Source organism: Diuraphis noxia, unplaced genomic scaffold, assembly GCF_037042655.1.
Source record: "Diuraphis noxia isolate RWA-SAM2 unplaced genomic scaffold, SU_Dnox_SAM2 contig0005, whole genome shotgun sequence".
In the NCBI taxonomy this organism is placed as follows: Eukaryota; Metazoa; Arthropoda; class Insecta; order Hemiptera; family Aphididae; genus Diuraphis; species Diuraphis noxia.
The window spans coordinates 3,669,048-3,690,470 of NW_028301715.1; the positions used below are offsets into that span (position 1 = coordinate 3,669,048).

The 21,423-nt window shown below is 29.6% G+C and overlaps 1 protein-coding gene and 1 long non-coding RNA gene across 2 annotated transcripts; both read left to right on the forward strand.

The window, feature by feature from the left end:
- The first annotated feature begins 5,115 nt into the window (after positions 1-5,115).
- Positions 5,116-7,620, forward strand: LOC149054741 (uncharacterized). Its single transcript, XM_089228613.1, has 3 exons — positions 5,116-5,229; positions 5,841-6,099; positions 6,667-7,620. The coding sequence occupies exons 1-3, from the start codon at positions 5,116-5,118 to the stop codon at positions 7,551-7,553; spliced, it is 1,260 nt and encodes a 419-aa protein (XP_089084739.1). The 3' UTR covers positions 7,554-7,620.
- Positions 7,621-11,346: 3,726 nt separating this feature from the next.
- On the forward strand, positions 11,347-13,481 carry LOC149054742 (uncharacterized). Its single transcript, XR_016191915.1, has 2 exons — positions 11,347-11,599; positions 11,665-13,481. It is a non-coding gene; the product is annotated as an uncharacterized LOC149054742 (long non-coding RNA).
- Positions 13,482-21,423: the final 7,942 nt, after the last annotated feature.

A 21,423-nucleotide genomic window follows, 5' to 3' on the forward strand; every position in this document is an offset into this window, starting at 1 on the left:
CCAGATTTGCAACGACAAGGCATGGCCTTTAGTAAAGAAGAAGAAGAAGCTGTAGTATATAAAATGTTAAATCAAAGTTGTTTCAAATGTTTTTTTTGATATGTGCCTTGATGTTAATCTTTTGACCATTCATATTTATCATGCATTTTTCAGTTGTTATTATAATTTTATACATTATAGTCAAAGTTTCCGAATAAAAATAAAACACCTATTGTGAGTTAATTCGTTTTTAACTGTAGTTTTTACCCATTCATATCTTATAATAGTGTGAATTAATAATGAGAGTACTTGAAAGAGTGAGTTTTGAAATGTATGGAATATGGATATTATTAAAATGGTTTATTTATTTTAAGAATACAATTAAAAAGGTTTAAAATTATTCGAATGTATATTTGTGTATTACTATAGTCATAATGTACAAAACATGTTGGTTGAATAAATTATAAAACTTTCTATTCATACTACATTTAAAGATACTTTCTTAGGATAAAAGTTGTAAATTAATATTTTAAAATATCTCAGAAATATTCCATTGCACAATGTGAAAGTCAGCGAATAGTTTTTACTATTTAAATGTATTAATTTACGAACGTATACCTAAAATACCGCGTATTTATCTATCTGTTTAAACATTATAAGCCATTTGATAATATAATCAACAAGAAAGTGCAAAAAATTTTAAACACATAATTGGCAAAAGATTGCAAAGAAGTAAAATTATATAATTTCAATATTAGTTTCGTTCGCTATTGGATATTGACATCTTTCTATATTGTAAAATTGTTTCAGTGGCTTCAATCCGGGCTCGGCTGCACGGCCAAGATGTTCGCGACGCCAACTGGTGTAATTGGAACAGTGCGGGATAAGTGCAAAACGCGATCAACTGCTGCAACACAGCAAAAATCGTTTTTTTCCGCTATCTGCAATTTGTTGCAGCATATTGGCTATACAGTTTTTCAATTACGGTGCAGGTTCTCGACATTTTGTATCCTCGAATAACACATTTACAAATTTCAAAAATAGTCAGCGATCACCTGCTTATGAGAAATAATGTATATTCGTATACAAGGTGATTTTTTTTATCAAAGGACAGTCATTATTTAAAAAAGTATTTACTTTTTTCTAAATATTTTTTTACATAGTTTCAATTTGTAAAAACCCAACGTTTTTATTAAAAAATTATTTTTTATCCTTATCATTTTTAAGTTATTTACTTTTTGAATGGCAACATAGATTTTTAATTTCATATTCCAAAGGACCAAAGCAGAATATTTTTCTAAGTATTTTGATTCATAAAAATCGAATTTTGGGCTTGGTAGTTTATGAGTTATAAGTATTTTAAGTTATGCTAGTGGTTATACTTGATGATGTAGAGGAGAGCGCAGATCTTTTTTTCGATTCAGATGTGGGTATTAGTGTACTATATTCTTGTGTTGATTCACTTGTTATTGGGTCGTCGAGGAGAGATGTTTGAATTGAGTTTTGCACTTTGGAAGTATCAAAAGTATCATTTGCATTATGTGAAGGAATAACTATTGACGGAACGATATGCCCGGGCTTATCTTTTGAGATGATTGAGTTGCTTGTAGTGATGTTGGGGTCGGATGATTCATATAACATAGCGTTTGGAGGATCTGGTGGGGGATTTTTACATAGCTTTGATGTGTGTCCAGTGAGTTTGCATTTATAGCAAGTAAGGGTGTCGTCTGTGAGAAAAATTCTGTGAAGTTCGTTTTCGGCCTTAATCAGTAAGGATTCTGGTATTTTATGAAAGTCTTCATGGTTTATATAAACTTGCCGCCTAAAGCTTAAGATATGCGCTAGATCTTTTAAGTTGAATCCAGCGTTAATGTGTGTTATCGGTGATAGGAGTTGGATATTGCGATTATGTAGTTCAGCAATAATTATATCGTTAGGAATAGCGGGCGATACATTAGAAATAATGATTCTTTTGGTTGGGTTTACTAGCCGTCTAATTTTTATAGGTGTGAGATCATTTTGTTTGATAATAGGATGATTTTTGATTAGAAGATCGACAGTGTTTTTGTCGTTGAAATAAACGCAAAAACGGTTGTTTGACATTCTAGAAACGAATTTAATATTTTTCGGTGGAATTATTTTGCTGATGGCTATGACGTATTCGATTTGTGGTATGTTATCGATAGAATCGAAGATGATTGCCTGTTCTGAGTGGTCTCGGCGAACGTTTTTTTTTTAAAGTTGTTTTCATCGGTTTCGGAGGGGTAGTTTTGAATTGATGTCGATTTTTCATTTGGAACGCTCTGTATATGGTTGGTTACATCGGTGTAAATAATATTGGCGTTATTTTGGTCGGATGGCTTGGATGTGAGGTCATTAGTGACGATATCTGTGTTTGAGGTGACGATAGGCGGCGATACATTAGTTTCTTTATCTACGGTGGCAATGGCAGTAACGGAAATACGAGTTGGCTCATTGGGTTTGTGTGTTTGGTTTTTTTTTGAATTTAAAAGTTTGTGTATTAGGTTAGGGGGGTTCTTGGGTGAATCACCCATTTTGGAGTTAATATTTCTATTAGGCGGGTAAATATAAGAAGGTGGTAGTTATATGAAAAATGTTCATATTACCTGATGGTCTTACGTAATTATTCTGAGTGCATACGAGAGCTAAAAATACGAGAGCGCGGTCGAAGCGATTAACGTGTTGCTCGGTCGATAGTGCACACGTAACTGTTTGTAAAACATATAATGTATATACTTGTCTATTATAATTTAATGCAAACTAAAAACCTTTGATGTCGAAGTCTTAATAAATATAAAAATACTAATAACCCCATAATCGAAGTTCATAAAAAGTTAAATATTTCTATCCATCAACTAAAATTAATCATTATTTGAATTTTTCAATATTAAACGATTGCAATTATTTATTATGACGTAACACTAATTGCTATTTGAAAAACTTTGTTCTTTAAAATTAACCATATTTATTAATCAAAAGCGGGTAAGTGCAATGGATGTCGCTCTGATGTAAAGTAGTTACTGTGATGAATGATATTAAAATTTGAATCCATTGATATATTATCATTGTATACAAAAAACATAAGTCTCTGAACGGATACGGTTTGTCAGTCTGGAAAGTTATAAACATGATGTTAATATTTAAAAAGACATAGCGCCTTTTCTTTACACCATATTTGCACATGACACTCCGAAAACTTTACATACATCATTAGGCACATACGCCGATGATACAATAATCCTGGCCTCAAATGATCACCCTCAAATGATCACCCTCAAATTGTGTCTGATAGGTTACAAAATCATCTAAACATGATTCAGATCTGGTCAAAAAAATGGAAAATAAAAATAAATGACTCCAAATCCTCCTTTATTATCTTTTCACTGAGACCTGGAGACTGCCCTCCAGTTTCATTCAATAATAACTTAATCCCAACAACCCCAGTAGTCAAATACCTGGGCCTAACGTTTGATAAACGACTCACCTGGGCTCAACACCTCAAAAACAAAAGGAAATCTGTAAACTCTAGACTTCACTTGCTCCGTCCACTTCTCCGCTCCAAACTAAACACCAGCAATAAATTGCTAATCTACAAAGCTATCTTAAGACCAGTATGGGCATGCGGCATCCAGATATGGGGCTCCGCGAAACCCTCAAACCTGCGAACTATACAAGCCTGCCAATCAATATGTCTCCGTCAAATCGTTTCTGCCCCTTGGTATATAAAAAACGCCAATCTTCACAAAGACTTAAACGTTCCCACTCTTTCTCAACTAACCAAATCCTACTTCCTCTCATTCCATTATAAGCTAAACCACCATACTAACCCATTAATTAAACGTCTGTCTTGTACAATTCCCGATAATCCTAGAAGAAGACTGAAACGTTCTTGGCCTAGAGATTTCCTAGCTTGATCTGTCGGGTGGTACTACTGAGTACCCTCCCTCTCTGTTATATCAACGCTATTCTCCATCTAAAAAAATTACTTATTGTCAGTGTTGGGAAATATCTAGATAAGTTATCTAGATAAAAATTATTCATCTTTTATCTTATCTAGATAAATTTCAACTCTGTCATATTTATCTTCATCTAGATAAAATTCTAGTTATCTATGAGTAACATATCTAGATAATTTATTTTAATTTACTTAAAAATTTTTTTTAATTTTTAAATTAAAAATATTTATATTTACGTCATTATACCATGTATTTTAATAATGAATGTTCATTTATAGTCTCGAGTATTACATCGTAAATAATAAAAATAATGAAAAGACCTAAAAATATAAAATACCTATGTTATGTAGAAGCCAGAAGGTAACTATAATTAGAACCCCTGGTTTTCACAAAAACGGTCATCGACAGCGACCGCAGTCACAATAGTTTCGTTGGCCGTTCTATAGAAGAATAACTAATAATAGCAAAAGCGATAACATTATATTATGATATATCCCTAATAAGGATTCCTTATTACCCGCCGGCCGCCACCATAATATTATGACGATCGTCATTAGCTGATACGAGTGATACGTCTTTACTCTTTATATTTATAAATTTATAATACCATTGTGGAAGTTAATAATATTATTCCCACTAATTATAAGTCGTCGTTGGCTGTTTTCAGTTATCATTTAATGTTCTCACAGCTCACTTCTCAGTTATTCCTCGTCAGTCGTCTGTGACATTTTGTGCAACTTTCCGTTTTTATTATTATTTTTTGTTTAGTTTTCTTATTAATTGTTTGTTTAAATAATTATGAAGCGGTTTGTGCAAGTTTTAAGTGGCCCATCTAAGGTCCAAAAAACAGATAATGATACAAGATTTACTCAATCAACTGAAACAACGGAATCTACGAATCTTCTGATAAATACTTCGAAATTGAAGTATTTATTTAATGAATTTTATAAAATAGTATCCTTAGAAAAAAATAAATTATCTGCATCGTGTCAAAATTGCTCAAAAATTGTGAATGGGAGTATTAATTCAAGTGGCAATTTCCTTAGCCATTACAAGGTATGTATAACTTTATGAAGATCGATTTAATTTTAAATAGTAATCACCTAAGATATTAATAAATAATACTTTACACCTATTTTAGTATAAACATGCTTCAATCATGTCCAAAGTTGAAGAATCTAGAAAAAATAATCTTATGGACAAAGATAAATTCACAAATACCAAGCAAACAAAATTATTGGATATTCATTCAAAAGCAATTACAAAGCAAAAGGTAATAATAATATAATATTAATAAAGTTGAATAAATTAATAATATAATTAAATCTATTAGGTAAGTAGGAAACCAAATTAACCCTTTCAGTCCTGAGATTTGTTTATTTTGTTTCGGAAAATAGTTAGGTATAACTTTATAAGGTATATTATTATTAATATAAATTACATATAAATAATTAATACCCTACTTCTAAAGTTTTTCCTAACATTTAAATATATTTACATTTACATAGTTTGTATTTTGTATTAATTATTTGTTTTGTATTTCAATATTAAACATCCAATTTAGTACATACCATGAAAGATGTTTAATATGTAGAAAAGTACCCATAAGAAATATAATTTGTAGACTGCATACTATACTTATATTTATTATAGTTAGTTAGGTAGGTAGTACACAAAATGTCGGTAGACCATACCATACTGGAAGATAATAATCCACGGCTACTATGTAATATGTATATAGTATACATAAATAAACTATAATATTATTTACCAAATTAATTATATTAATGTTGTTTAATTTAATTTTAACTAGGTACCTAAATAATAGCATTTTTTAATTGTTTTGAATTAATTTGATTTTCATAGTAAAATTTATGTCAATAGATAAATGATTTGGTTTTTGAGTATATCATAAGTGAGATGCGTCCACTTGTAACTTGTGAAAAACCAAGTTTTCGCAATTTGATTCTGGGACTGACTCAATCTAAAGATGAAACAATTCTGCCAAATAGAAAACAAATATCAAAACAGCTAACAGAAAATTACAATGCATATGTATTAATGCTAACTGATTTGATTGAAAAACAAAATTATATCTGCACAACTGCTGATATTTGGAGTGGGAATAATAAAAGTTACATGGGTATGTATGATATTTGTGTACATTTTGCAATATGCAGTCAAACCTTTATTTAGCAAACTTGAAGCTTCCTTAAAAAAATATGTTATGTTTAAATTTTCTCATAAATTAATAAAGTAGGTATCTTGAAAATACATTTTTTAAATTAATATTTATAATAATATGTTACATTATATATTTATTAAAGGAATAGCATTGTATAAAGACACTTACCACTATTATTATTAAAATGGTAAAACATTAATTTATTAAATAAATTTATAGAAACATTTTTAAGTTAACATTTCATGATTCCCTAAAATTAGTTATTAAAATGTAAACAAATAAATTAAGTAGTTACAGGCCACTTACAGTTTTGTTAAATAAAGTTTCTAATGTAATGTATACCTGTCCTAGTGTCTAGATACCTAATATATTATTAACTTATTAAACCTACTATATTATTTTAAATAATTATGATTTATGATTATTAATTTATCATGAAATTGTCTGATATCTGTTAAGTCTTAACAATAATATTTTAGACTAGAGAGAGATATGAAGAGTTCTAATTTATATTTTTATTTTTAGGAATGACTTGTCATTTTATTGATTCCGAGTCATATCTGCGTAAATCGTTTGTCTTAGGCTGCAAACGAATCAAAGGGAGTCACAACTACTTTAATATCGCTGAAGTCATGACAGAAATAACACAGAATTTCAGTATCCATTATTCTAAAATTACGCATACAGTGACTGATAACGCTAGTAATTTTGGAAAGTCATTTAGAACATTTTCAATAGACTCATCATTTCAGTCCGAGTCAACTTCAGTTGGTGACTTAAATGAAAATAATTCTGATTATGATAATTCTGATTTAGAAATAGATACCATGGAAATAATGGATGTAGAGAAAATTTTTAATAATTTACCTAATTCAGATGATTCTTTTTGTTTACCACATCATTTAAAATGTTGTGCACATACATTAAATTTGATTGCGACCACAGACATTGCTAAAATCACTGATACTAACTATTTACGTCTTTCTGAATCAACTTTTAAAAAATTGTATAGTTTTTGGAACTTAATTAGTAGAAGCACTGTTGCTTCAGACAAAGTACTTGAAATATGTAGTTGTAAATTTCCAGTACCTGTAATAACGCGCTGGAATTCTTTGTATGGTGCATCACTAAAAATCTTGAAACATAGACCACAAATTATTAAGTTATTTGATGATTTACATTTAACTAAATTAAAATTAAATGAATGGGTATTTTTAGAAGAATATAGCAAAACCATGGAACCCTTAGCTATATCATTGGACAAATTACAGGGTGAAAATAGTAGTTTTTTGGGTTATGTAGCACCAACTATTCTGGTACTAAGGAGATTATTAATAGCATTTACAGATCTGAAACATTGTAAGCCATTAAGTTTTATAATTATAAAATCCATAGAAACTAGATTTATATAGTTATCTATTTGATTTAAGTAGTCCAGAAAGTAAAATATTCGTTATTGCTTCCATAAGCCACCCCAAATTCAAGCTCAGTTGGATACCTGTTAGGTATATAAATGTTTGTAAAACTCTATTTTTAAAAGAGTGCAGCGTGGTAGCTACAACTTCCGAACATTTTATAAACTCGGTTATTGAAGATGAAGAAATAGATTCTGATAACAGTGATAATGCATTTTATAGCAATATCTGTACAACAAATAAAATTGGTATAAGTAACACTGGTTCCGAAACAAAGACATTAAATAATGCAAATTTAGAAGCTATATCATTCTTAAGTTCAACAAAAAAAGACTTAGACATTCTAAACCAATACCCTATTATTAAAGAGGTATTCCTAAAGTATAATACTACAATTCCATCCTCAGCACCAGTTGAGAGATTATTTAGCAAGGCAATACAAGTTTTAACACCTAGGCGTAATAGGTTAAATGATAGAACTTTTGAAATGATTTTATGTTGTAGATCAAACATGGTTTGACTTATCATTATTGTTTTTCCAAATGTTAGCTAACAGCGTCATTGTATTATTATAAAATTAAGTCAGAGAATGACATTTCATATGTATTTTAAAAATAAACTATTTTATTTTATGTTAATAAGTAATATGTTTTAAATAAGTATGTATTTTTTTTTTTTGGCAATACAAGTTGTAACACTTAGGCATAATAGGTTAAATGAAAGAACTTTTGAAATGATTTTATGTTGTAGGGTTTGACTTATTATTATTTTAAAAACTGTTATTATTTTTTTTTCAAATGTTAGCTAACAGCTTCATTGTATTATTATAAAATTAAGTCAGAGAATGACATTTCATATGTATTTGAAAAATAAACTATTTTATTTTATGTAAATTTTTAATGTCTTAAATATATGATGTATTTAAAAAAAAATAATAGCTATATAACTGAATATTTGCAAAATTAAACATGAAATTATCTGATATTTATCTAGATAAAAATGTAATAATTTTTATCTTTATCTAGATAAAATTTAGTATAACTATCTTTATCTTTATCTAGATAAAATTAGGTACTGTTATCTTTATCTTTATCTAGATAAATTATTAGTTATCTATTCCCAACACTGCTTATTGTATAAAATGTTTGTATAGATTGTAATTATTCTTTTAATAAAAAAAAAAAAAAATATTTAAAAAAAATTTAAAAAAATATAAATAATGTAGGTACCTATAAAATAAATTCCAAATTAAACAAATCACATTCATTATGTATCCGGCTCACTCGGTCATTTGTAGTTAATACAACAATAAACTTAAAAAAACTATTAATATAGGTAATTTTAACGCCATCAGCTTTTACAGTATGAATAAAAAAGTAGTAGTAATAATAATATTATCTGTGACTTGGTGAGGCGCTGTCGTACGGTCAATCTGCAGCGGAAACGCACTGAGCGTACGTACCAAACGCAGTTGCTAGCTATCGGATGGATGATGCATTTTTAGCAAAATATCCTTGCCACACAAACAAGCGTTTTAACCCCACCCACTCAAAAACCTACAACAACAAAAACTACCCTATCAACCCCAACACACAATGAAATATGTTGCCACGGGTGCCACTAAAAAATAATAATAATAAAAACATAATCTAAAAATTTTAAGTGCCTACAAATAATAATTTTAAATAATCGAATATAACTAAAATTGTTTAGATGAATCGACTAGATTAATAAATATGTAATTTCATTCAAATTTGGACTTGAAACAATTTTTAATAAAAAACTGCATATTTTTTTTTTTGCACTATTTATATGAAACCTTGTTTTAAATTGTCACTCCTCAGCTATGAAAGCTGAATGTTTTATACACTTCAAAAACTAAATAATTTGTAAATTTTCAATTTACTTAGTGTTGTCAAAATGAGAACTATGGTTATAAAAAAAACGTGCATAATATGCATTTTCTTTCTAACTCCTATTATATCACCTTATGGAGAACCTTGTACTAAGTTTCCAAACTTTTTGACTTAATAGAAATAAAAACAAAATAAAACAGAAAATTTCGAATGTCTATAAAAAATACATCTTAAAAAGTCTTAATTATTTTGAAAATTTATACAAATATAAACGAAAGTTATGTGATAATTACAATGAAACATTAACAATTGAGCACATTGGCATCATCAGCCTCAAATACCGAACCACGCAAGATACTTAAAATCCTGTTTCACTCCACCAAGCAGTTATAGATGATACATTAACAATACAGCTACAATCAGTACATTTTAATAATATTAAAGTTGTACAATTTAAAACAAAATGTAATGTATATACCTAAATGTTTTTTTCTTGTTTAACTTATGATCAAATGTAAGCTAAAAACCTTTGTTGTTGAAGTGTAAATAAACTTTAAAAAAAAATCTATTAAGATACATTTAATACATTTTATTTTTATATAGGATATTAATATATTATTGGCAGTTACATTTGAGTTACAAAAAATTAAGTTTAATTTATTTATCCGGGGCATGTTAAGACTCTGATCCCTTACGATATTCAACGCTAAATCTTCAGAGTTTTAGGTCGAAATTAAATTGGAATTACATTCAGCAAAATGGGGATCAGAAATGTTTTTAATAAAATTGTATTCTGTAATACCAACGTTGAATTTCTTTACTGTAAAATTCCGTTGAAACCTGTTATTAAAAGTAAAATAAATTAGCTAATATAAATATACAGGGTGATTCTTTTATCAAACAACACTCATTATTTGAAAAAGTATCGACTTTTTTCAAATTTTTTTTTTTTCAAAATTGTAGATTTATGCTGTTCTAGAATTGTATATCTTTTTTATATTTTTCACCCTTATATTTATTAGGTAAACCACTGTCAACTTTTGATTTTCAAATGGTAACCTATACTTAAAATTTCATAATTGAATAAAACTATTTTTTTCATTAATTAATACGTTCTAATTTTCATTTTTCGTTAATCCGTTGATGAGATATTGCTCCTCAAAGTTAGGTGGTTTTGGGAGATAGTTATAGTGTGTAAATGTGTTATACCACTTATACCTCGTCAGTAGATACCGCAGCTATCAGGATTTTTATGTCCCAGGGCAAAAGATATCACACTTTTCAAATCAATTCAAGTAGTAGGTACAGTAAGCTTAAGTTGTGCCCCTAAATGTATTTTATAATACCCATTTGACTGGGTGTAATGTAGTTCGCCCCACTGGTCATAATAATACTTATCTAATATAAAGACCAGAAGTTAAAAGTAATAAATTCGATATCATTCGAACCCAAGATATACCTAATAGTGATAAATGATATTAATTGTACCTACTAACTCGCTACATTAACTTATTGTCATGATGTCATATTTTAAGTAATCGGACCATTAGTGTCACTCGTGGTGCCGTGGTGGCATACCTACTCACGTCGTATACCCCCGACGACCCCCCTCCATATCTATGGAGTACGCCGTAACCATAGACATAACATTATGTCTATGGCCGTGACGGACTACGGATAAGAAGACAGAACAACACGGGTAATACGATATGGTTTATTAGGCTGATTTGCGATTAGGTAAAATCGTGAGTAAAACTAATTTTGATCAGCTGTTATTTGTTTTGTACGCTGTGGACGATTAAAGTCTGGTACCATGGTTACATGATATGGAAGTAAACCTTATACCTGGTTAACGTAAATCACATACCAACAATACGTTGAGTGAATAAACGGTTATAATTTAGGTTAAAATGTTATAAGACAAGTCATAACAACAATATTTGAATCGTGAGTCGGTAATAAGTAATAACTAATAAAGTATTTTATTTGTTAATACTTAACAATTTTAAATGTTTAAATTTTAATGGTGAATTTATAATATTATTAGTTCTTGTATATACTTAAATTATAATATTTACCACATATTGTATTTTATTTAGTAATTTAATTAAACATTTAAGTACCTAAATTGGTTAATCTCACGTGAATTGGATACTTTGCAAGTGCATTTGTACAATGTACCTATTGGTAAGTTTTACTAGTTGATAAATGCAAGCAAAAATTAAAATTAATAAAACAATCTATCTCATTAGCTTAAAGAACACTTAAACTTCACATACCTATTCAATCACAAGCGATGAGAAAAGTTGTACAGATGCAGTATGTAAAATAGCGCATGCCAAACAGGCCTACTATAAAAAAATAAATCTTTTACCTCAAATAGATTAAGTTTGGACAACAGAAAATCACTTATAAAAGGCTTTGTGTGGAATGTAGATCTACATATATGGAGCAGATATTGGGACACTACTGAAGACTGAGAAAGTCAAAATAAAAGCTTTTAAAGTATTATTGTTGGAAAACGCTGAAATTCAATAGACAGAAAAGATAAAAAAATTTTGAGGTATTTAGGAGAATCAAAAATCAATACGGAGTACGCTAAGATTGAGAAGAAAAGCATGGATCGGACACGTTATAAGGAGGAAACCTGTAAAAGGAAGGGCTAGAACTCCATTTCTGAAGCAAGTGATTGAAGGTACTAGAATAGGAACATACTGAAAGTTGAAGAGGAATGTAAGTGGAGAGGGACATCAAAAATCATTTAACCGATTTTCGGAATGAAAAAAAAAATGTATTGAAAACTAAAAATTGTGCTAATGTTAAAGCTTTATAATTTGTATGCTAGTTTATAATTTAAATTAGGTGACAACATCAATCATTACAACTTAAAAGATAATATACATAGATATAGATATTTATTTTGTGTTTAATATGTAGATTATGTCCTAAATCAAATTAAGAATTTTTAAGTGGCTATGTGATTAATAATTATTTTATTTTTATTTTTTACGGACAAGCCCTTTAACAAAAAAGATATAATAATCAAAACATCCAAAAACATTAGTCTACTGTGCTACATTGTATAATGTCATAATGATAAATACTAAATTATTTCTGTCAATGATTGGTGTTGTCACCAAATAATAATTAGTACTAAATTCAAGTTAGAATATTATTAATACCATTTTTAAATTTTACTTTTTAAGTCTGGGGTGATTGAAAAGTTTGTTTTAATTTTTTGAATACATGTTTTATCTTTACTCATATTTTGCATATTAACTGCAAAACGAACATTTAGATTAAACTGTATCATCATTTTGAAATAGGTTTTTCATAGTCCTAGGCTTATTAAAGTAAAATTGTTTAACGGTTCATAATAATATCAGTATAATATGTGAGGAATTTTGTTGTGAACAGGGTTCAGGGCTAAACAGAACCTAAAATCATCAAATCAAACGCTTAAAAAAACATTTAAATAATCAAAATTAAGCAATCTAAAAAATGGTTATTCTCTCCCTAGTTTTTGTTAGTGGTTATCACTTGCATCTTATTAAAGTAGAAAATATACATTAAAAAATTTAAAACGTGGGGTGCTATAATATTTTATATTTTAAAAACATTAAATTGAGGGTATTTCACTATAATAATGATAGTTAAATCTAAAAAAATAAGAGGTGCTAAAGACCCTTTTGCACACTCTAGTTGTGCCAATGGTCTCAAACCCTGTTCGCGACATTGAAAATATGATTTTTTTTACATAAAATATAATTATAAAAATTGATCAGTGCCATATATGTATATTTGGACGTATGTCATTGTTTATTTAAATAGCTACATATTGATTAAATTCATGTGATTGGTCAAAAAGACCTAGTCCTACAACGTATATTACAACTATTGAAGCGATGTATGGTGAATTATTTATATTATACTAATATTTGATTTGAAATTGTAAATGTATTAAATTGAAATTGTAAACATAAAAAAAAATGTTGTTTATACTTAATATTAAATTAGTTCAGAGTATTGTATTTCCAGATTTGTAATAAACATATGTACCATAGTGTTATGTACTTGTCTAACTTCTTTATTCAATGTGCATGTGCTCAAATGATACTTTATATGAGAAGAGGTACAATATTTGATTTGTTAAAAAACAAAATTATCATTAAAAAACTTAAATCCTAATAGGCATTTACATGTTCAAAGTATCCATATGGTAAACAGCATTAAAAAGATATATTAAATCTATAATAATAATTAACACATTATTTTGTATTAGTTAAATCTACCAAAGCTATACACAGTTATATGTATATTATATGTATAAAAAAATAAATTAAGTTACCTATTAAGTTAATTTATTGTTAATATTATGCCATTAAGGTCCATTATTAGATATGGTTATTATATAATATATTGTACATTTATTATTAATTGTTATTGCACTCATTTATCATTGAAAATACCATTGGTTATTACTTTTGATAATACCATAGAATACCTAAATAACTAAAATTAATTTTGCCAATAGTGTGTGTAGGATGGTAGGATGGTGTAGGATTAATAAGTTTGAAGTCGTATTCAGTGCTTACTGTTTAGATTTTTGTTTTTATTATTAATTTAAAAATCTTAAAATTAATGAACTAAGCAAGTTCGTTGGGGTGTGAATGTTTGGTGTGGGATTATTGATGAGTATTTAATTGGTCCATATTTTTTTGAGGAAAATCTTAATGGCAATAAGTATCTTGGTTTTTTGAAAGATGATATACCCATACTATTGGAAAATATTTCACTTCAACAGCGCTTGAATTTGATTTGGCAGCAAGATGGTGCACCAGCACATAATACCTTGGCTGTACGTGCATACCTCAATAAGATGTATGGAGACGATAACTGGTTTGGAACTCACAGCCCCATTATTCAATGGCCACCTCGTTCCCCCGATTTGAGTGTTCTTGACTTCTTTTTTTGGGGCCATCTAAAAAATGAAGTGTATAAAGAAAAATGCAATAGTGTGGAGGAACTTAAACAAAGAATAAGAGATTGTTGCAACAAAATTGAAAACTCAATATTGAAAAAATCTACTTCCTCTGAAGTATTAAAACATTTTTGTTTAACTGAAGATGGCAAGCAATTTGAACATAAGCTAAAATATAAATAACATGTATTTTTTATTCAAATTGTATACAAATACATACATGTATATTTATGTATGTATGTTACATTTTTTCCATTCTTAACCAAAGTTTGTTAAAATTTATATTTAATATGAATTCTTATACTTACGAACGAATGAATTTTTGGCAGGCACATGTACATCAAGTTAATAAATTGGTCTTGGAATTTTATTGAAAATAACAAAATAAGTAAGTTGATAAATTAAACATATTTAAATATTTAACTAGAGCTCCAGTTAACTAGATCAGCTAGTTCGTTAAAACTACAAAGGCACAGAATATTATTTATTATGATAATATTATTGTGAAAATGTGAAATTTATTAAGTTTACTACTGTAGACTGTAGTACACAAGTAATTAGTACTTGGTAGTATCGGTCGCTGACGCCATAGCACCATGCTATAAATTATACTGACCAGTAACGAGTAACAGACAACGGAAAATAAATTACTGTACACTACAGCAGTGATTTAAAACAGTTAACAGTTGTTACAACTGTAGTACAGGCTGTCTACTAGAGTAACAAAAACGGGATTTTATTTGTGACAAATAAACAGTAAGTTACTATTTATTTTGTAAATACACATATTGGTAACACTGTATTTTCTTTATGATAGACAGTTGTTGTATTAGTTGTAATGATAAACCATGGACAACAGTAACTTTTATGGACTAAACACTAAAATAATTCTGTATTTCCGTATGTTATTCTATGGTGTGTTGGAGCATAGAATAGAGGTGAGATCGTGATCGAAGCTACAAACAGAAGCAGACCAATAATAAAAGTAATATTATGATCGTGTGTTATTGTATGTAGGTATTATCGGCGATCAGGTACAAAGATTATCGCCGCTATATCTTGGGTTGAACGATATCGAATTTATTACTTATAACTTCTGGTCTTTATAATTGATAATAATTATTACGACCACTGACCATTGACGTAATCACCTTCGTGGGGTGAACTTCGTGTCTCCCTGCAAAATGGGCATAATAAAATACATTTAGGGGCTCTAAGTACTTTATGAACTGATTTGAAAAGTGTGATATCTTTTGCACTGGGACATAAAAATCCTGATAGCTGCGGTATCTGCTGACGAGGTATAACACATTTACATATTACGATAACTATTTCCCAAAACCACCTAACTTTGAGGAGCAATATCTCATCAACGGATTAACGAAAAATGAAAATTAGAACGTATTAATTAATGAAAAAAATAGTTTTATTCAATTATGAAATTTTAAGTATAGGTTACCATTTGAAAATCAAAAGTTGACAGTGGTTTACCTAATAAATATAAGGGTGAAAAATATAAAAAAGATATACAATTCTAGAACAGCATAAATCTACAATTTTGAAAAAAAAAAAATTTGAAAAAAGTCAATACTTTTTCAAATAATGAGTGTTGTTTGATAAAAGAATCACCCTGTATAAAAAGTAAATAATGGTTTACCTTTCATCAATCTCCTTAAAGTATCATTATGATCGTCTAATACATTCCTTTGGTATATTAAAAAATGTTGAGGCCTAATTTCATATGATGGTTTTTCAAACAATGCAATACGCCTATATTGAACCCATACAGCTGCGTTGAGCCGTAAAATAATATACAATTTAATAGAACCAGATTCATTATGTAACCGACTGTCATTCTTGGTATATATTCAATATATTATTACCAAACATAAATATAAGCAGTGTTCGGAACGTACACTAAAAAAATGAATTCGTGCACGTTCAGTTCTTAAAAAAGGAACAGTTTATTGGCAGTTTATATAAAAAACCACTAACATATAGGACAACCGAAAAAGAAAAAACAATTTAGACTTTAGAGCATATACATTTTCTAAAGTATCTAAACCATATGTATTGATTTATAAATTGTCAAATTTATTTAAAAGTATAAACGTCATTAACGTTCTATTTGAAAAAAACGAGTGGCGTTCGCGTATCGTTGTATTACTAAGAACATGAACGTGTTCGTCAACGATGACGTTCTTTCCAAACACTGAAACATAGTAATTTTAACGACATTAAATATTTCAATGTAAATATACTCTAGAAATTATGAAGTACAAATATACAATCTGTTATTAAATTTAGAAAATGAATGCACAAAGTGGTAAAGTAGAAAATATTGAGAAAAGAAAAATACTTAAAAAAAATAAAAACTTCAATTTTTGGAGCACCGCAATATGAGAAAATTATTCAAGTGATTATAAAATATAAGAAAATAATTGGGTTTGAATATTTGCGAATAATCTAGAAATATCATATTAAATGACTTTAACACAAATGAGCATTCAAATATAATCTACATTCGAAAAGATTTGTATGTCATTCCACGACTTTGACGCCACCGAATAATCGGATTCGGGTTCGGACTGAAGGCATTGACGGACCGTAATAGCTGCACACCAAGCGGGCGCCCATCAGACGTGCGCCGGGTGGAACTCGAAAGTCACTATATCTATGCCATCTGCGAACTAGGTCCGTCGTACCAGTACAGCCGACCACTTCGTCAGAACGTAATTCCCAAGAATTTTTACGAATATACAATCTATTATTGAATTTACAAAATGAATGCACAAAGTGGTAAAGTAGAAAAAATTGAGAAATGAAAATATCTAAAAAAAATTCAAACGGAGATAATTGTTTGAGAAACAAAATATCATGGGGAAGTTGCTTGAATTTCATATTCAAAGCAGAATATTTTTCTAAGTATTTTGATTCATAATAATCGAATTTAGGACGAGTAGTTTATGTGTTGTGTATTTAAAGTTTTGACAAGCGGAGTAGTGGACAAACATTTTACGGGTTAACCCCGTACCACTCAACTCCGCCAATCTAAACTTTAAATACATACAACACATAAACTACTCGTCCTAAATTCGATTTTTATGAATCAAAATACTTAGAAAAATATTCTGCTTTGGAATATGAAATTAAAACTTAATGTTGTCATTCAAAAAAGTAAAAAAACTTATAAAATTATAAGGATAAAAAATATTTAAAAATATAATTTTTTAATAAAAACGTTGGTTTTTTAACAACTTGAAACCATGCAAAAAATATTTTGAAAAAAGTAAATACTTTTCGAGATAATTAGTGTACCCACTTAAAAGAATCACTCTGTATAATTATTCAGTGAAAATTTCATGTATCCGAAATAATTCGTCAAGAGTTAACACCTATAGCAAAAATAATGGTTTCTCTTTCCTTGGTATCCCCCGGCACTTGAAAACTATATTGAGAATTTTAAATTTCTAAACATATTAAAAACGAAAAGACATACATTACAGTGAAACAATACATTCCTCATTCAAATTCTGATTGGATTGGATCTAATATACTTAAAAAAATTTAAAAAAGGAACATTTTTTGATGAAGAACATCATATGGACAAGCTAATCTAGTGATTGAAAACTAAGTAAAACAGTCGAAACGACTTTAACACAAATGAGCATTCAAATATAATCTACATTCGAAAAGATTTGTATGTCATTCCACGACTTTGACGCCACCGAATAATCGGATTCGGGTTCGGACTGAAGGCATTGACGGACCGTAATAGCTGCACACCAAGCGGGCGCCCATCAGACGTGCGCCGGGTGGAACTCGAAAGTCACTGGATCTATGCCATCTGCGAACTAGGTCCGTCGTACCAGTACAGCCGACCACTTCGTCAGAACGTAATTCCCAAGAATTTTTACGAATATACAATCGTTTATTGAATTTACAAAATGAATGCACAAAGTGGTAAAGTAGAAAAAATTGAGAAATGAAAATATCTAAAAAAAATTCAAACGGAGATAATTGTTTGAGAAACAAAATATCATGGGGAAGTTATTCGTGTAATTGCAAAATATACGGAAGAAGGTAAAATTGAAAATATGGGAAAAATCAAAAAACACTATCAATATGAATATGCGAAACATATTATGAATGTTTGAATCCTATTATCCAAGTGCTAAAACTAAAACGCTGTAATAATTTGAAAAATAATCAGAAAATAAATAGTTAGAGTGGGCAGACACGTTCTATAGCTGCGGTGAAAAACGTTTAAAAGGAAAATCAACAGAAAGTGTCCAATAATATAATCAAACACAGAAATACCAAATTAATTATTAGCACCGTGAGATTATGTAAAAAGACCTACAGAGTTAAATCCACGAGAGTATGGATAATACTTGTACTATAATAAATTTTTTACTCATGGTCGTTCCGGTGTGCTGTAGAGCTTCGAATGAAGACCGTGTTCCTTGCAGAGGGACAAGAGTGTTTCGGTGAACCATTTGAACTCTGAGTGGAATGAAACTGTTTGGCCGTGTCTTGTGTTCGCATGATCCCAGTTGTTAGTAGATGTTCTTCATTGTTCAGCTGCGAGTGTACTGATGTATTTTGTGATACGCACTTGTATTTAAAGGCATGGTGATTGCGTCGATGCGTCGCGCAGGTGCCGCCCATAGTCGTTTGTAATTTGGCGTTGCGCGGCGTAGGTACCGCCCACAGTTGTCTGCCATTGGGTGTTGCGCTCCGTTTAACCTGACGTCACGGACGCTGCGTGTTGCCGTACGGTGTTGTGGTTACGTGTTGCTACGCTCTTAGTTGTTATTATTGTGATTGCTTTTCGGCGGGTTGGTGCGTCATTCTTTTTGATTTATCTCTGAATTTGATTGATTAAAAATATACTGATTAAGCGACAATTTATGATTTTGAAACGTATAAAGCGTCATCAACTTTTGACTGATAACAATTGTGTTTCTGTTCTTATCATAGTTCGTTGCGCAATCAGCTGTATATTATGTTTAATCCTAATTTCGTAATTTATCTTGTATCAGTTTATTCATTTATATGTGCCGCTCGCCCGCTCTAGATCATCAAAATCGTGGAGTTCGTTACATGCATAACATTCATTAGGACATTACACGTGGGTTTTTGTTTGGCAGAATTTTGAATGGGCACCCGTAGGTTTCTGCCATGCCTGGTTTGGAAGCGGCGGCCCCTCTCTCCAGACATCGCGAAATGCCCAAAGAGCGATGCCGCCCGTGACCGAAATTGTGAGTAAGTGAGTCAGTAACAATATTGCAAATTTTGAAATCCTGCCATTTTGAAATGGCACAATATTAAGGGCTCATTTTCTTACAGTGTCCTAAGCTACTAGAGGTTAATCTGTGTTTTAAATTTCAAAAGTTTATCTTAAGAGGAAACAGAGATATATGGGTTAGAAAAAAAGGGCGAATTGGTTCGTGTAAAGATACACTGGCATTGCTGTAACTTGGCCTGGCGCACTGCCGTGCGCTCAGATAACTTGTATAATATGTATAGACGGTATAGTCAACGTTAGGTCAATAACGTGGGCTGGAGTAATGTATGAAAAAAAGATACTCGGTAAGTGAAAATGCCAAGCAAAAAGTTCGTGTTTTGACAAATTAAATCGAACAGATTCGTTTGATTAAGTCTTCATACATAAATATATATAGGTATATTATATTATATAAATATTCTAAAATTCGAATGAAATAAAATTACACAACAAAAAACGATTAGTAATTATTAATCTTTTTATCACCTATTCATATGTGATGCCTATCATATCATTACCTAATGATGGTCGAATTCCGTAGTTTTATATTGTTCCTACAATTAAGTAGGTTTAAATTCTGACGCAAATACGCAATATTTTTATATTTTATAATGAATATTTTTTAGTTTTAGATAAATTTGAGTAATTATTCTATGTTTCACTTTAGGTGGATAAATATTTTACCCCATCTAATAAACTATCGATTGTCATACAAAATATTTAAATCATTTGATTAGCAGAACGTTACTGAAATAAGACATATAAAACGAATGAACAAAGAATAATAATTAAACAATTTCACAGTAAAACGATTTCAATTTTATTCTGTCAAATCATTAACACATTTTATGATCATATAATGCAATATTGACGCTTTATAAGTAACGTGCTAAATGTCCCAAAAAGTTTATTTATTTATCGTACAGTAAAAAATATGACAGGTATGTATATTTTTCAATGATGAAATACGTCTGCTGGAGGCCATAACCAGAAAGTTGGTACAGATTGAAAGGGTCAACGAAGATGTCAGTATAATACTCGTAGAACATTAAACAGCCGTCTTTAATTAAAATAATTGAAACAATAATAACAACAACGTTGTGAACAGAAGTGTTCCCATTAATTTTTTCGAGAGTATACTATATTATCATCAAATATAAATATTGAATACAGTAAAAATATTTTTCTTATGGTTTATAGAAGTAAAGCCAGTAAAGAGTGTGTCAATAATATGGAAAAAATGTTTAACCAAATTTTTTATACATTCCTATAATATTATGTATATTTCGTCAATCTTTATAAATAATGTATAATAATGGTATAATATCGATTATGATTGATAGCATACCCAATATACCCATAATATTGAAAAAAATTATTGAGAGTATACGGCGTATATGTAGCATACCCTATGGGAACACCCCTGGTTGGGCTGGTTGTGAATTGATATGATCATTGTTTCTACGCTGTCTGGTTGTTTAAATATATTTATAGATCATCTGACCAAACAGTTGGAATATCTCGACTTGAAAAGGAAGCCATGATCACCAAATTAAATTCACCTTCGCCGTACGTTACTAAGCTTACGACCCAGTTGGGGTCGCTAAAACATCAGAATCGATGCGAGTGTAATCCATAAATTAGTAAATTTCAAACGGTGTTTTTCGAGCTTCGAATGTTTTTTTTATAACAATTATAATCAATAAATATAAATTACTTAATGTATAATAGAGTACAATT

What these genes read in the sequence shown, in the direction of transcription:
- LOC149054741 (XM_089228613.1), top strand. Translation starts at nt 5,116, where the DNA reads ATGTCCAAAGTTGAAGAATCTAGAAAAAATAATCTTATGGACAAAGAT. An exon ending in AAGCAATTACAAAGCAAAAG is followed by an intron (nt 5,230 to 5,840) that starts GTAATAATAATA and finishes TTATGTCAATAG; the next exon opens with ATAAATGATTTGGTTTTTGA. An exon ending in GAATAATAAAAGTTACATGG is followed by an intron (nt 6,100 to 6,666) that starts GTATGTATGATA and finishes TTTTATTTTTAG; the next exon opens with GAATGACTTGTCATTTTATT.